This window comes from Psammomys obesus, unplaced genomic scaffold, assembly GCF_907164565.1.
Source record: "Psammomys obesus unplaced genomic scaffold, mPsaObe1.curated_primary_1811, whole genome shotgun sequence".
In the NCBI taxonomy this organism is placed as follows: Eukaryota; Metazoa; Chordata; class Mammalia; order Rodentia; family Muridae; genus Psammomys; species Psammomys obesus.
In genome coordinates this window covers 242,303-257,997 of record NW_026592586.1, presented here as the reverse complement: position 1 = coordinate 257,997, position 15,695 = coordinate 242,303, and the positions used below count along the sequence as shown (strand labels likewise).

The 15,695-nt window shown below is 46.5% G+C and overlaps 2 protein-coding genes and 1 pseudogene across 2 annotated transcripts; 2 read left to right on the top strand and 1 right to left on the bottom strand.

Annotated features, from left to right (window-relative positions):
• Nucleotides 1-462: 462 nt before the first annotated feature.
• Hfe (homeostatic iron regulator) lies at nt 463-6,656 on the top strand. Its single transcript, XM_055614478.1, has 6 exons — nt 463-819; nt 3,153-3,416; nt 3,619-3,918; nt 5,006-5,281; nt 5,390-5,500; nt 6,325-6,656. Exons 1-6 carry the CDS (start codon nt 741-743, stop codon nt 6,363-6,365), a joined length of 1,071 nt encoding a protein of 356 aa, XP_055470453.1. The 5' UTR covers nt 463-740; the 3' UTR covers nt 6,366-6,656.
• Nucleotides 6,657-12,357: 5,701 nt separating this feature from the next.
• Nucleotides 12,358-14,648, top strand: LOC129682231 (histone H4). The gene is made up of 2 exons (XM_055614483.1): nt 12,358-13,215; nt 14,014-14,648. The coding sequence occupies exon 1, from the start codon at nt 12,379-12,381 to the stop codon at nt 12,688-12,690; it is 312 nt and encodes a 103-aa protein (XP_055470458.1). The 5' UTR covers nt 12,358-12,378; the 3' UTR covers nt 12,691-13,215; nt 14,014-14,648.
• LOC129682227 (histone H1t-like) lies at nt 14,456-15,068 on the bottom strand (annotated as a pseudogene).
• Nucleotides 15,069-15,695: the final 627 nt, after the last annotated feature.

The window sequence follows — 15,695 nt, the reverse complement described above, 5'->3', positions numbered from 1 at the left end:
ACTTCTTAGCTTTACATATTATATTCATGAATCACATTAGCAAAAATAGCAGAAGAAAAAAAAAGAAAAAAATTAACCAAACCCTCGGTACTCATTTTCTCAGCCTTATTTTAACCACCTGTGTGCCCTTAAGAGCCCTTCACTTCCTACTTTGTCTTCTCAGATTGCCAAAGCTGGCATCCCTAGAATTGTACCATTTACTAAATTTGTTACATACTTTAAAACTTTGAACAATTACGTACTGAGTTTGTTAAAAAAAAAAAAAAAAGCTGAAATGTCGACGCTAGCATTTGAATATTGGGTGTGGAAATGCTGAATCTTTAGCTCTCAATGTTGTGAGATAAGTTTTCACAATTAACAACATCCATAGTGGTTTAGGGCTTGGGAGGGGAGAGAGAGGAGGAGGGGGAGGAGGAGGAGGAGGAGGAGGAGGAGGAGGAGGAGGAGGAGGAGGCTGTTTCACAAGCAAGCACCCTTGGCTTCAGGATACAGAGTTCAAGTTCTAGATACTCTCATCCTTTTTAATTTCTCTCTCTCCCTCCGTGTCTCTCTCTCTCTCTCTCTCTCTCTCTCTCTCTCTCTCTCCCCCCCCTCTCAGTTTCACTCCGTAGCTCAAGCTGTCCTGCAATTCACTACATGACCCAGGCTGGACTTGAAGTCACAGCAATGGCTGCAGGGTGACTTCCTGGATCCTCCATGCTTCCAGGTCCTAGTGAGGACGGGTGGTCCCCGCAGGACACATGGGCCTATCAGCTGGCCTCCCTGTGCTGCTGCTGCTGCCGCTGCTGCGGTCCGTGGTCCCTCAGGCCCAGTCTCCGCGTGAGTGCGGGAAGGAAAAGTGGGGTGGGCTGGAGGAATGCAAAACCGAAAGCGGCGTTCTTGGCGCCCCGAGTTTGTCACTTCGGAATGCAAACGCTGCCCTCTGCGGCCCGTCTTCCAGCTCTCGGCTTGCAGACCCCAGGAGGGGACACCAGCCACAGGGCTGGCTACCCGGGGCGCTCTCCCCGTCTGCTCTGTCAGGGTATCTCTCACCAGACTGAGCAGCGGTGCGGTGTGAGAAGCGAGGTTGGGTTAGCTGTGTCTCGTGTCTCCGTCTCCTACCGCTGTTTCGTTGTTTTTTGTTGTGGGCTGTTCTACCCCAGCTCCCCACCCCACCTGGGATCTGAAATTTCTCACCAAGAGTGACCAAAGTCGCCCCTGTTGCGTGTTCTATTCCGGGTGCTGGGGAAGGCTCTCGGATGTTTCCCGTTAGCTCTGGGGGTGCCCATTCGCACCCCGCAATCTTACTTTTTTTTGTGAGATGAGGTGAAGGTCACTTGGAGAGGGAGGCTAGGACCTTTCCTCACTCTTGGCAATTGTTCTTTTCATCTAGAAACGTCATTCCCCCCCCCCCCCATGGATGTAATAGTGTAACCAAAGATTATATGGCAGAAGGCAGCCCTTGCGGTTGGTAACAATGTTCCAATTTAAGAAATCCAGTAATGAGGAAACAGCTATTCAGTGTGGCCATAGTGAGAAGGTCAAGCAGCCCAGGGAATGAGTTCATCTTCAGAGTCCTGCCATGACATTTAAGTTTAAACAGAAAGCAAAGGATTCCCTTGGATAGACAGTCCTGGATCCTGCAATGGAGTCCATAAGTTGTCCGCCTCTTCCTTGTTAGTGCACTATGTAACAATTTCTTTTGCCCCAATGTGCTGCTTTGCCCTCATAGATAATTGCTCTGGTGAGAGAGAGAGAGAGAGAGAGAGAGAGAGAGAGAGAGAGAGAGAGAGTTGGGGACAGAGAGGATTCCTGACTTGAGGCTTTGATATTCCTCTAATCCAAGGGGTTGGGAAAATGATACCTTTGTGCCTTCAGCCTTGGACAGGTTACGGGAGAGCCCTGCAGGAGTCTGATGAGACACAGAAGGCAGGCTTCCCACACTTTCACTCACTGTGGGTGAGACTTCGGTGCCCTTTGACATAGTCCCCCCACACCCCCATTCTGAGCACCTGCCTGTAGATTAGTAGTTCTCAATTTTCTAACGCTGAGACATTTTATTCAGCTCCTCACAATGCCACACCCCCTCAACCATTAAAATATTCTTGCTGCTACTTCATAACTGTAATTATGCTACTGTTTATGCATCACGATGTGAATATTTGATATGCAGGCTATCTGAGATGTTGGCCCCTGTAAATGGGGCCCCCTTTGTGCCCGGAAGGATAGACCACTGCTCTACAGGAATTTGTTCAGCTGGGCTTTGCTGACTTGCAAATTAACAAAGGATTAACAGGCCTTTTCTAAAGGATGCCAAAGTCCTGCTTAATACATTTTAATAACACTGGGATCTGTGATCCTTTTTGACTAGTTATGCACTGGAAAGCAGTTAACCAGCTTAAATCTCTTCTCAGGTTGCAAGAACATAAACTTACTGATTTTTTCCCCCAAGAACCCCTCCCGGGGGGGGGGGGTGTAGTTCAGGCTGGCCTAGAACTCACAGATGCTTATCAGGATAGACTCAAAACTGAGACAATCCTCCTGGCTCAAGTCTCTGGAGTATTAGGATTGGAATCGTGAGCCACCACTCCAGGCCAACAAGGATTTGCGAAGCACTGACCCTATGCCAGGTGCCATTCTAATCACCAAGGTTGTACCCCTGAGCAGCCTTGTTCTGGGATTGAGGGAAACTGATGGGAAAATCCTATGCTGAGTGTCCTTGTCAATTCCCTTTCCTGGAAACCTTTCTGTCTGCTGACAGGTTGTCCTGAGTTTTGTGTCCGCACGCTCACCAGCATTTTTCAGCCAACACTGGCATGTGAAACTGTTCAGAAATGGAAGCAGAGAAAATCTACTACCTCCAGCTCCTTAGGGCTTTCATTCTAACAGGTTGAGCAACAACTCTTAGCTCAGACCAGACTGTTGGAGAAACCCAAGGACTTCCCAGAGTCTGGGTCCCAGGGTAACCCATAGCCTCAAATAAGGAGCATCAAAAAGGCGGGCAGAGTAAGAGCAAAAGACCAGAGCAGCCAGGGCTGAGGCGGGAAGACCGGAACTCTGTCTGTCCACAAGCAGGACTCGCTCTCTGATATCGGGAGCTGACCCAGGGCTTCGGAAACTCTGCCTCCTACTTCTGCTTGCTGCCCATTCTAAATGCTTGCCGACTTCCCCAGGATCCCATTCTCTGCACTACCTCTTCATGGGTGCCTCGGAGTCAGACCTGGGGCTGCCTTTGTTTGAGGCTATGGGCTACGTGGATGAGCAGCTCTTTGTATCCTACAATCACGAGAGTCGCCGTGCTGAGCCCCGGGCCCCATGGCTCTTGAGTCAGACCTTGAGCCAGCTGTGGCTGCAGCTGAGTCAGAGCCTGAAAGTGTGGGATCAAATGTTCATCGTAGACTTCCGGACCATCATGGACAACTATAACCACAGTAAGGGTAGGTGGGGAGGGGAGTCGCCTCCCTGAGGAGGTCAGAGCATGGCACTGTTTTGTTACCTTGGGGTGGAGGGCTTCAAGTGTGAGATTAGGGAGAGGGCAGGGAGTAGGAGAGGAGACAAAGAAGTAGGAGGTCGTTGTGTACCCCAGATCATTTGATACTTGGGGATGGTGAAGACAAAACCCACTTCTTCATTTTTCAGTCACAAAGCCGGGGGTGTTGCCCAAGTCCCACATCCTGCAGGTGATTCTGGGCTGTGAGGTGCATGAAGACAACAAAACCAGTGGCTTCTGGAAGTATGGGTATGACGGGCAAGACCACCTTGAATTCTGCCCCAAGACACTGGACTGGAGAGCAGCAGAGCCAGGCGCCTGGGCCACCAAGGCAGAGTGGGACATGCACAAGGTCCGCACCAGGCGGAACCAGGACTACCTGGAGAGGGACTGCCCTGAGCAGCTGAAACAGGTCCTGGAGCTAGGGAGAGGGCTTCTGGGGCAGCAAGGTATGACGGCCCACACTCAGTCTACACAGGATGGCGCGGGAGTGGGGGGAATCCCAGGTCAAGGGTCAAGGTTTCAGACACTCCCAAGTTTGGTGAAAATTCTTTCTCAATACTAAAATTTACATTTTCATCTTTTTATTTTTTATTTTTTATTTTTTTTTTTGAGATCTCACTCTGTAGCTCAGACTGACTAACTCAATATGTACCCCAGCCTAGACTCAAACTTCCAGAAATCCCCCTGCCTCAGCTTTCCATGTTCTAGGATCACAGTCATAAACTACCACATCTGGCATCTGGCTAATGTCATTATGGTTTTGTTCTTATTGTTGTTGTCTTTGGCCTTTAGATAGTCTCCCACACTGTAGCCAAGGCTAGCCTAGATCTCACTGTGTAGTCCAGACTACCCACAAACAGAAATTTTACTGCCTCGGCTTTCCAAATCCTGGGTTTGGAAGTGTGAACCACTATTTGAGATGGATTTTCCCCACCTCATATTGAGGTGTGTAGCATACCTATGAACTACAGAGTTAGTCTCTCTAAGCGTGCGGCCTAAAAGAAAACATTATTGCTCTCCTTCTGTTTTAGCCAGGAATCTCATGCATGTTTATTATGCCTTTTAAGCACAGAGACATGTCAGTGGTCAGGTGAAAATCCCAAGTAAGAATCCATCTGAGTAGCAGAATCCCTGAGAAATTAAAGATTTCTGTTGCAAACTACAGCAAGTCTCACAGTTGGCTCCCAGTTTACCCAGTCCCTTTCCTACAAGAATTCTTATTAGGCAGAACCAGACAAACTGAGAGTCCAAGTCACACATGTGCCACAGACAGGAAAATGTCATCTACTTAGTCAGAGACCCTGGCAACAGATGTTAAACAGGAGAGCACACTGAAGTGCCTGCTTTCCATGTGGTACATCCATTAGTGTCCAACCTTGAAGCCATTTTCAGGATACCAAATGGCATTGCCTGCAGCTGCGTTTTCTGAGGAGGGAGTGCTCTTCTTCCTATCTGTAAAGGAAAGTGAAAATTCAAGTCCTCCTTCCCAGGGTGAAAATGCCTGCCTTATGTCCTTCCTCCTTCCTTTTTAAGTGCCTCCTTTGGTGACCGTGACCCATCACTGGGCCTCTTCAGGGACCTCTCTAAGGTGTCAGGCTCTGAACTTCTTCCCCCAGAACATCACTATGAGGTGGTTGAAGGACAATCAGCCACTGGATGCCAAGGACATCAGCCCTCGGGATGTGCTACCTAATGGGGATGGTACCTATCAGGCCCGGATGACCTTGGCTGTGACCCCTGGAGATGAGATGAGGTTCACCTGTCAGGTGGAGCACCCAGGCCTGGATGAGCCCATCACCGCTACCTGGGGTGAGGCATGCAGGGCAGGGAGCATCTGTTGTAGGGGCCCTGGGAGAAAGGGCTGCTCTGGGCCAGGATGTGGCAGTCATGGAACTGAATTTGTCTTTGCTGTTTTAGATTCCTCGCCATCTGGGGCCATGATTGCCGGAGTCACCGGTGGGACCACCGTTTGTGTCATCTTCTTTGTCGGAATTCTGCTCCTAATCTTAAGGAAAAGGAAGGCTTGGGGTGAGTGGGAGCACGGAGGAAGTGTCATGTGCGTCTTCCTCCAGGACACACTATTCCTTCAGAAAATGAGACTCCTTCAGGAAGCTCTCTCTGTGCCCTTTCTTTTGAGAGCACCAGAACATCTCTGGGGAGGTTTTGTTTTTCCCAGACGGAAGGTTCCTAATTCTGGAAATGCCTTCTAAGCCCCTACTATTCTGCAGGTGTCATTTAAGGTGGTGGTGGTGGGGGGGGGATTGAAGTCAAGAAAGACACTGGGTGAGTCTCAGAACCCAAAGTTAGAATAGAACTTTTGATAAGTTCAGCTAAGGAAGACCCCTGAGGATGAAATTATCTGGGATGTCACTGGCAGCAATGTTCACGTTACATCCAGAAAGGCTATGGAAACTAGGTGTGGTGGTTTGTGACCCTAATCTCAGCAAAAGAATTGCCGTGGCTGAAGGCCAGCATGGAATAGTTATATTGTGAGACCCTCTCTTAGAAAACACACACACACACACACACACACACACACACACACACACACACCGCCCCACAGGCGGAACAACAATGTTTAGTGGGAGAGTGTATCATTGGACCTTTCCCCTGACTTTGTGTGTACCTCACTCACAAATCATTCTTTTTCTCCCCTCTGGGCGAGTTAGGTGAGTTAGGTGACCGGGAAACTAGTTAGCCAGCTATTGAACAACTCCATATGGAGGCCAACCGTTTCTGAAATCCTGTGGAGTCCCGGAACAAGTATGGTCAGGGAAGAAGGAGGTGGGAAGGGACAGGGCAAGATGGTGCCTATCCAGTGAAGCCTGCCCCTCGGTCTCTTGTCTTCCCAGGAGAAGCCATGGATGACTATGCTTTAATGGAGTGTGAGTGACCTCTGCAGACCCACGGGAGACACAGACTCAGCCAAAGACTTGGAAGGGGCACGCTTGCTCCGTTCTAAGACAGAGTTGGCCCTAGAACACAGAAACTGCCTGAGGAACTCTCCTTTTCCCCGTTCCCTGTTCACTCCCTTAAGATGTTCTGTCTGCCCCAGATGCAGCCTCTCCTTCCAGAACTGGTCTCAGGAATCTCGAAAGATTCTCTAAGATGCTTCTCAGAACCATCCTTCACTTCCTCCATCCATCTGGACTCCATACGTCTACTAATAAAAAGCTTTCCTAAATCTGGGGGTTACATGACTCATTTTCACATCTGAAAAGCTATCAACCTCCACCCTGGGCTGCATACACATAACTGCGCCAGAATTTTGCACACCTATCGTAGAATCCAGGACCAACTCGACAGTCCTTTGAGCCTCTCCATCTGTTATCTAATGACCCCTCTGTCACCAAGCCCTAACTCTTCTGCCATTGGGGTGTTATGTACTTCATCAGTACAGCTGTGAAGACTACATTCTGTACAACCTGAGAGGGCAGCCTCTGAGAAAAAACATAGGCTGTCTGTGATGTAACTGTGGCTACGTGTTCCTATTTGCACAAAGGCGTTGTGAGGTTTTCAAAGATGAATATCATATGTATTTGTGACATGATGCCTGCGAAGCACCCTCTGTCCTTCGTATGTTATAATAGAAATGATTATAATAATGAAGTGTAGCTTGCACTTGCTCTGAAGAAGTGTTCTGATCACATGGTAAACCAAAGACCGTGCGTGGAAGTCCTAATGAGTCTATGAAGTGGAGATTTTTATCTGCACCACTGCCCCCTTTTCTTTAGATAAAAAAAATGATGACGAATAGCTCACAAGAGATACAGAAAGACAGCCATAAAAGTGTCATTCTCAGGCAGGCGGGTCTCTGTGAATTCAAGGACAGCCTGGTATACAGAGAGAGTTTTACCCAAGGCTAGAACAGAGAGACCCTGTCTCAGAAAAAAGAGAGAGAGAGAGAGAGAGAAAAGAAAAAGCTGTTCCAGCTCTTTGATGCACCCTATGTACCGCCTGACTGTATGAAGTGAGTGGGGAAAGGAGAAGATGGCTCTTTCCTTGTCTCCTGGGCTTTCTCTTCAGTGAGTTTGACCCACTTGATGGGCAATAGTTGCCTGCATTCTCCAATCCTCAGCTACCATGCATCCTCTCAAAGTTAGAGGGAGAGGGCAGAACTGGGTAGTGACTCCTCTCTCCCCTTGTGTTTCCTTTGTTTTTTGTTTTTTGTTTTTTTTTTTTTTTTTTTTAGCTCAGTTAAAAATCTTAACTGATTTGTCTGTTGTCTGCCTCTGGAGTCAGAACCTTAAAGCTACTGCTCTGGCAGCCAATAATCTGGCAATCGGTCTCATTTTAAGGAATTAAATTGGAAGCTGGCCTGTGGGCGTGGTGAATGCCTGGAGTTGATGGTGTCCTGATGCTCATTCCCAGTTGTATACATTACAAAAAACGAACAAAAAAAAAAAAAAATGCAATCTAACTAGACAACTTACAAACTACTAGATTACAGAAAAGAGGTTCATCTGATGTTGAAAAGCCAAGCCTGTGTTTATATCATGTCTGGTAGGCATACACATTCGTCTGCCTGTGTATGTGTGGTCATATATGTGTACATGTGTATGTGCATGTGTGGGGGCTCATGTCTACATCCAGATGGCATGTGTTCCCTTCCCCCAGTGCACACATTTGCCTGCATGACTCTGGTATAAATTCTACCTTGAAAACCAAGTGCCTCACACCAATGGCTCCAGATTCTTTAATGAGCACTGAATGTGAGCTGAGACCTCAACTTTTCTTTTCTTCCCTTCTTCCCTCCCTCCCTCCCTCCCTCCCTCCCTTCCTTCCTTCCTTCCTTCCTTCCTTCCTTCCTTCCTTTCTTCTTTCTTTCTTTTTTTGACCTTTGTATTATTTTCTGTTTGTGAAAATAGGTACTGAAGAAAAAAATAGCAAAATTTGAACTCATTGCTGAAAATATATAAACTTGGTCGGGCGTGGGGGTGCACACCTTTAATCCCAGAACTCCAGAAGCAGAGGAAGGTGGATCTCTGTGCGTTCAAGTCTGGCCTGGTCTACAAAGATTCCAGGACAGCCAGGGCTACACAGAGAAACCATGTCTTGGAAAAACAGAAATGAAACAAAGATAAGTTTAGAGCCATCATTTGCTCGTTGGGTAACAAACTCTGCTAGCAGCATATACATCGCCTCAGGATCATTCCCGTCAACATGTGTGAAGCTAACAAACACACAGATTAGTAAATGTGCCCTTATCTCTTATACTCCACAGATTTGTTGATATTCTTGTCCAGTTTATGAATGTAGTTCACTCATACCATTTTATAGAAAATTATAGCACTCCAAATTTCGTCGTTTTTTGTTTTGTTTTAAGGTGGATACCATACAACCCAGGATAAGCCTCAAACTCACAACGGAGCTCAGGCTTGCCTTAAGCTTCACCTCCTGAGTTTGAGATTACAGATTTGTGCTTCATTCTTTGTGTCTTACAGAATTCTTTCGCCACACGGGTGATAGCTGGTTTGACAGTTTTCCTTTGCTGTAAGGACGTCATCCTCTGAGCTGTATGCGAGTGTTTATCTACAAGCCAAGCTGAAAGCACACTGTGGTTCATTCTCCCCAAATACACCCTGTACGTAGCGGAATGCCACAGGGTTTCCTCTGCCTCCTAAGGAAATGTTACAGTTAAATAAATAATGGTATAACAAATAGGCTGCAAAATTATACATTTGCACTTTGGTGTGTTTCTCGTTATCCCTTCTAACTCTTCCATAAGATTTTAAAAGCTACATTTGACAGAATTAAACCTCCCATCTTTCCTCTCCTCTGGTTAAGGGTTAACGTAACATGGTGGTTAGGCGAAGGGTGACACCTGGTGGCTCACTCCAAAATGTCACATTTGGCTTCACAGAGGTTAAGTGTTGAGTACAGGTAGGTCGGAAGGGGCGGTTCCTGTGCAGAAAAGCACCAGGTGTGTTAGGCACACCTGAAATGCCAGCCCTTGAGCGGTGGAGGCGATAGGGCAAGGTCGGCTCATGCTCAGCTACACAGTGAGTTGGAGGCCAGCCTAGGCAACATGAGACTTTCCTACAAGAACAAAATAACAAGGTGTGTGTGTGTGTGTGTGTGTGTGTATAAAATATTTTTAAAGAGAAAGTATATGAAAGTTATAGAAAACAGAATCCTGTGCTAGATACTGGACAGGCAGTTATTCCAGGCCAAGGATGTGTTCTCCCTCAGGCCAACAGAACAGAGGGCAAACACCCAACCCAATGCTCTCTGGGGCTCCTTCAGCAGGGACTCATGCCTGCTGGGAGGTCCACACTGGAAGCCTTTCGTAAGTTGTGCACTGAGAAAAGAGAGGTAGCCCTCTGCTGTCTCGTGCAGCGCACCCTGGACGCGTCTTTCCAAAGCAACATGCTGCAGGTGCAGTGCCAAATTTTCTCATAATGTTACTTTTAAGCCGATATCTTTTAAAAATATGTCAATTTAAAAACAGCTGTCAAGCCAGCCAGAACAGCCTTAAGCATGAAAGGTGTGTGAGCTGACTGACTGACAGACACCTGAAATTTCAAACCTCTCGGAACATTTTGGAGTATAATTTGTGTTTTAGTGACCAATCCCTACTCTTTCACATACAAAACATTAATGCAATGCTTCAGTATTTGAGGTGCCTTTCCTTTTTTTTTTTTTTTTTTTTAAGACAGCAGGAGTACTTTTAATTATGGATTCATTACAATACTACTGGACATCACGTGGCTGTGCTCTGACCAGCATATATTCTGATGGCTCAGGCCTGCGTTTCTTATTAACTGTCCAAGGTAGAGGAAGAAAATGTGCTGTTTTGAGGGAATGCCCCTCTGCTCCCCTCCCTATTTGCCTGAATAAGTATTTGCAGTCCCAGTCACATCTTTTGCAGAGTGAAAGTTTTCTAAAAACAATTAGTTTTCTTTAGTAAGAACCAAACCCAAAGTTTCATGCATGCCAAGCAAATACTCTAGAACTCCTCCAACTCTTTGTAAAATTAACATTTTAGGTAATTTTACTTAAATATTTACTAGATGCTAGACTGTTCTCAAGGTTAATTCCTCCAAAGAGTTCTATGAGGAACAATTTTTTTTTTTTTTTTTTTTTTTGGTCATCATTAGCTTTTATTCCACCGTTATGCAAATCAGTGAGATCAGTTAGTCAATTTGCTGTTTGAGACTGCTAGTTAATAGCTAGAAAATGGAGAGAAAAATTACAGCTAAAATATGCCATAATTTTAAGTCAGTGCATAACCACTACAATACTTATCTCCCGGCCAAGGAAGCCTATGGAGAAACACTGTTGCCATTTCTTGCCAAACTATGAAAGGAGACGCCACTGTCACATGGTAGCAGACCCGATGTCTTCTCCTTCAGTGAGGAGCAAATATGCTTAACACTTCAACATCAGCCAAAGCCCTAGAAATTTATCAAAATATTTTGAAACTTCTTTCGTATTTGCTCTTTTTAGTTCATACTTAGCTGGTCCTCCTGGTGTAAGACGGTTTTTGTTTGTTTCTCTGTTGTTTTGTTTGGTGAGAGTGGGTAATAAAAGACAGGAATTAAAAGTCTTTGATTTGGTCAGAAGGCTTTATTTTAAAGATGTTACTAAGCATAATATTTAATTTTATGCTGTTTTATTTTCTCTGTGTGTTGTATCTGCACTCATGGCACCCATGGAAATCAGAAAAAAAAAAAAGTGTCAAATTCCTGGAACCAGAGTTATGGGTGGTTGTGAGTTACCATGTGGCTGCTGGGAACCAAACCTGGGACCTCTGGGAGATTACCAAATGCTGTTAACTTCTAAGCCATCTCTCCTCACTGCTAAATTAAAAATAAAACTTGGAAGTCTAAAACCAGCAATAAACCCACACTGAAACCTAATGGTGCTTGTTCTTCTGCCTGCTTTAAAAAATGAGACTGACAACATTAATCTTATCACAGGCCTCACCAGGACATTGTAGGATTTGCAATGACCTTAATCAAGTATTAGCCCTGCTCTGTAATTCCCAGCCCTACAAAACATGTCTTCTCAAACGCTGGTCAAGCCATGCTGTGATTAATAAAGGCTGGAAGAGAAACAAACTTGGGACCACAAGCAGATCAGCATACACCAGGTAGAGACAACTGATAACCTAAGTCCATCCTTTTGTACAGACTTTCTCACAGTCTTTATAAAAATAAGTAAATAAATAATAAGGGAGGTGGAGTCACCAGGTTTCTAATTCTAGATATAGAATATGAAGTGTGCAGTTAGGGAGCTCAATCTGTCGCTGATGCTTTTTTCAATGTTTTTGTCTTCCCAAACAAAGCTGCCAAAAACAGGCTTAAAATTTACGGCCAAGGGATACCCTTGGCCTATTTAACGCACCCTGTTTTGGACATCTTACCTGAGTCCTCACAAATTCAATAACAAGACAGAAATAAAAACAAACCCGAAAGGGGGATAGCTACTTTGCGTAATGGGCCCAACATCAAAAAAAAAAAAAAAAAAAAAGGAAAGAAAAAGAGGGAGGGAGGGAGGGAAAAGGAAAAAAGGGGGGAAGGAAAAAAAAAAAAAAAAAAAAAAAGGAAAGAAAGAGAGGGAGGGAGGGAGGGAAAGGGAAAGAAGGAGGGAGGGAGGAAAAGAGAGAGAAAAAAGAAAGAGAGAAAGAAGGAAGGAAGAAGGAAGGAAGGAAGGAAAAAACAAAACAAAGATGAAGTTTTCTTCAGAATTGAAATCTTTACTTGAGACAATGCACAAAAGAATAGCTGGTGTTTCCTGACCAATAAAAACCTTCAGATTGTAATGACGCAATCTGTTTGCTCCACCCCCTGTCAAGGACCTGAGTCGAAAACCCCGCCTAACGCCTGTGGTTTTCAATCAGGTCCGCAGAAGGTCTATTTAAAGGGAGGCTTAGGGCGTCCCGTTCCAAGCCAAACGCAGTCATGTCTGGCCGCGGCAAGGGCGGGAAGGGCCTGGGCAAAGGCGGCGCCAAGCGCCACCGCAAGGTGCTGCGCGACAACATCCAGGGCATCACCAAGCCCGCCATCCGCCGCCTGGCCCGGCGCGGAGGCGTGAAGCGCATCTCCGGCCTCATCTACGAGGAGACCCGCGGGGTGCTGAAGGTGTTCCTGGAGAACGTGATCCGCGACGCCGTCACCTACACGGAGCACGCCAAGCGCAAGACGGTCACCGCCATGGACGTGGTCTACGCGCTCAAGCGCCAGGGCCGCACGCTCTACGGCTTCGGCGGCTAAAGCCTTTGTCCGCGCTTTTCCATTGTTTCAAAAGGTCCTTTTCAGGGCCACCCACGTATGCACGAAAAGAGTTGTCCACGATTTAGTTTTAAGTGCTTAGTAGTTAACGTAGCTTGTTGAACGTTTTACGCTATAGTTCGGTGGTAGAATCACAACTTACTTTCTATATAATATACCACGCAGCAGTATTATAAAAATGCAGGGTTTTAGAGGAGGTTGCGTCTGACAGAAACGAGGAGGAGCTGGGGAGGCTGGCGGTGTGGGCAGGTGGTCACAGCAGAGGTTGCTAGGACCCGTGTTTGGGTCTGGTAGGACCGCGTGTGTGCCATCGCCCTCAAGTCCTGAACTGTGCGATTTGTGTGTGAAGTCTGTGAATGCTGGGCGCACGGCTTTAGAATGCTGGGCGCCTTAAAGTCCTTGCCTGCCGTCTGTTGAGTGAAGCCAGTTCCCCGCTGTCACCGTGTGAAGACGTTAAGGCAGCCCATTTCAAGGTGCTGACCATGTAAGAGCTCGCTGCCTTGCCAGGTAAGCTCGCATAATCTCGAGCTATTTTCAAACTTCCAAGCACTGGAAGACGCGGCCCGTGGTATACAAGCAAGGCAAGGGGGGCTGGTGCTACACAAATTGAAAACATGTTTAGCTGGCACTCATGGTGTACAACTCATAAGGCCTAAGTGCACAATTATTCTGTATTAGACGACCTGCTGGCAGCGTGTGGAACGTGAACCGGCATAATTGTGCAATGGCTATTATTTGAAGTTCCTCTCGCCATGTTGGTGCATGTTGCCAGAAGAGGGCGGAGTATTTCCAGGAACCTGGAGTTGGAACAGTTGTGAGGCACTTGAGGGTTGTGATATCCAAACCGGTCTTCAAGAACAGCAAGTGTTCTTGACTCTCTCAAGCCTGCTCTGGTCTTTTGTCACTTCTCAAACCAAGGCCTAATAATAGATGAATGTGAATTCACTGTTTGTGGCAAACTTTAATGCATAAAACTGCTACCTCAGGAGTTAAGGGAAAAGTTGTTTTTTGTTTTGTTTTGTTTTGTTTTTTTTCAGTTTTTCAGCCCCGACTTACCCAGTTACTGTTTCCGTTATGCTGGGGCATTAAATCCAAGCCCTAATAGCGTCTTCACAGAAGAATGGGGTTGTTAGTTTTTAAATCTTCTCTTCTCGGTTTCATGAGCCTACGTGTTATTTTTATAAGATTTACAAAACATTTCAGCTGTTTTATTAATAGTATTAAATTACTTTATAAAGTGGAACAAAAAAAGGATCTTCCAAGATTTTTGAAACTCCTCTCTGTGTTTTTCAATCTGTCACTCAGGAACTCCTAAACATTCAACTCAAGAAAAGTGGATATAACCTCTCGCTTACGTCCTGAACGTCTGGATTCATCGTGGTGCTTCGAAAGCACAGACACCGCTTAATGACATTTTACAGGGCAAATTTAAGAACAGTATTTGGTCAGAAGTGGCTGCTACTACTGAGCTCAACAATTACCTCCTTCTTTGGTATGGTGGTGTCTCCAGAATGAAAGACATTCATTGTGTGCTTCAACGGTAACCTTTTGGTGTAAAAGCACTAATAAACAACCAAATTTGGAGGCCACGCCTAGGGACCTCAGAATGTTGGGGTTTTGAAGACAGGTTGACCTGAAGTGACTGCCCGCCTCTACCTTTCCTTCAGAGTGTTTTTGCCACTTAATAATTATGTTAAACGGCTCTTAAAAAGAGCTTTTGGGTTTTCTTGAAAACTGGCTTTGAAACTCACTTCCTCGCTGCTGCCTTCCTCAGCTCGGTCTTCTGGAAGACCATCTTTGCCTTCCCAGCGTTGGGTTGGCTGCCCTCGCCTTAGCAGGACTTTTCCGCTGCTGCTCCCGGATGCTTCTCTGGGCGTGGCCTTTGGCTTCTTGACACCCTCGGTCTTACTGCTCCTAAGGGATCTCGAGGCCCTAGACAAACCCAGCTTCTTAGCCTTGGCAGAAGCAGCGGTCTTGGCCTTGCCCTTCTCAGGAGCCGTCTTCCTGCTTAGCTTGAAGGAGCCTGAGGTGCTGGTGCCCTGGTCTCCACTAGGAACCCCTTATCACAGGCCTCTTTGAGAGCCAGCTTGATGCGGCTGTTCTTCTCTACGTCATAAACAGCGCAGCCAGGGCTTTCTTGAGGGCAGGAAGGGTCAGTCCAGCCTGTTCCTGAGACACCGAAAGGGCCTCAGGAATCAGCCTGGGAGCAGCGCCCAGGCCACGCTTCTTCCCTCGCCTTTTAGGTGGAGGTTTCTCCAAAGAACCCGGAACGAGGCTGCCAGAGGCTGCTGGAGCCATTTCCAACATGGCCACGGAGTGGTCAAGAAATACAGGCAAGGAGCAAAGTACAAAGAGCACCAACAGAGCAGGTGGGGGCGTGGTCACGGGGGCCTTATGTAGAGCAGGGCGAGCTGTGATTGGTGCGTCTCCAGGCACCGCCCCCGGAGGAGGGGCGTTTGTGTTTCTCTTCCCCACAAAAAGTAGACTCTTACCTATGTGCTCACTGCAGAATCGCTCAGGTTGCAGCGCCAGGTGACCCCAGGGGACTCGGGTCCCACCCGATTTTTCCCTTTCATTGACAAGCATTCCTACATGCCAGACCTACTAGGGAAAGCCCTTGAATTTCAATCAAATTCAAGAAGAAGAAGAAGGAAACTTTGTCTTTTCCTTGCTTATTCAAAAGTAACCTTTGGTAGAAAATGTATCCAACATCTTTGGAAGGGGTCTTCTACCTCTGTGGCTTCTAATTGGTGAAGAAAATCAATTATTCGGGCTCTAAATCTCATTGACATTATTTATGTCTGCGACCAAAGTAACACAGATGTCTTAGACGTCTCACTGGAATTAGACGGTGTTCCTAGAATTATCGCAAAACTCCAGAGTGAGGCCTTGTTGAAGGGAGCACAACCTAATGAACAGTCCACAGAACATGTGAGAGGCTTGCTACCTCCGTGAGTCTCAAGAGAAACAGTTCAGGATGCGGTTGT

Coding starts and splice junctions, on each gene's coding strand:
- Hfe (XM_055614478.1), top strand. CDS start 741: ATGGGCCTATCAGCTGGCCTCCCTGTGCTGCTGCTGCTGCCGCTGCTG. Junction 820..3,152: donor CCCTCAGGCCCAGTCTCCGC/GTGAGTGCGGGA, acceptor CGACTTCCCCAG/GATCCCATTCTCTGCACTAC. Junction 5,501..6,324: donor AAGGAAAAGGAAGGCTTGGG/GTGAGTGGGAGC, acceptor TTGTCTTCCCAG/GAGAAGCCATGGATGACTAT.
- LOC129682231 (XM_055614483.1), top strand. CDS start 12,379: ATGTCTGGCCGCGGCAAGGGCGGGAAGGGCCTGGGCAAAGGCGGCGCC.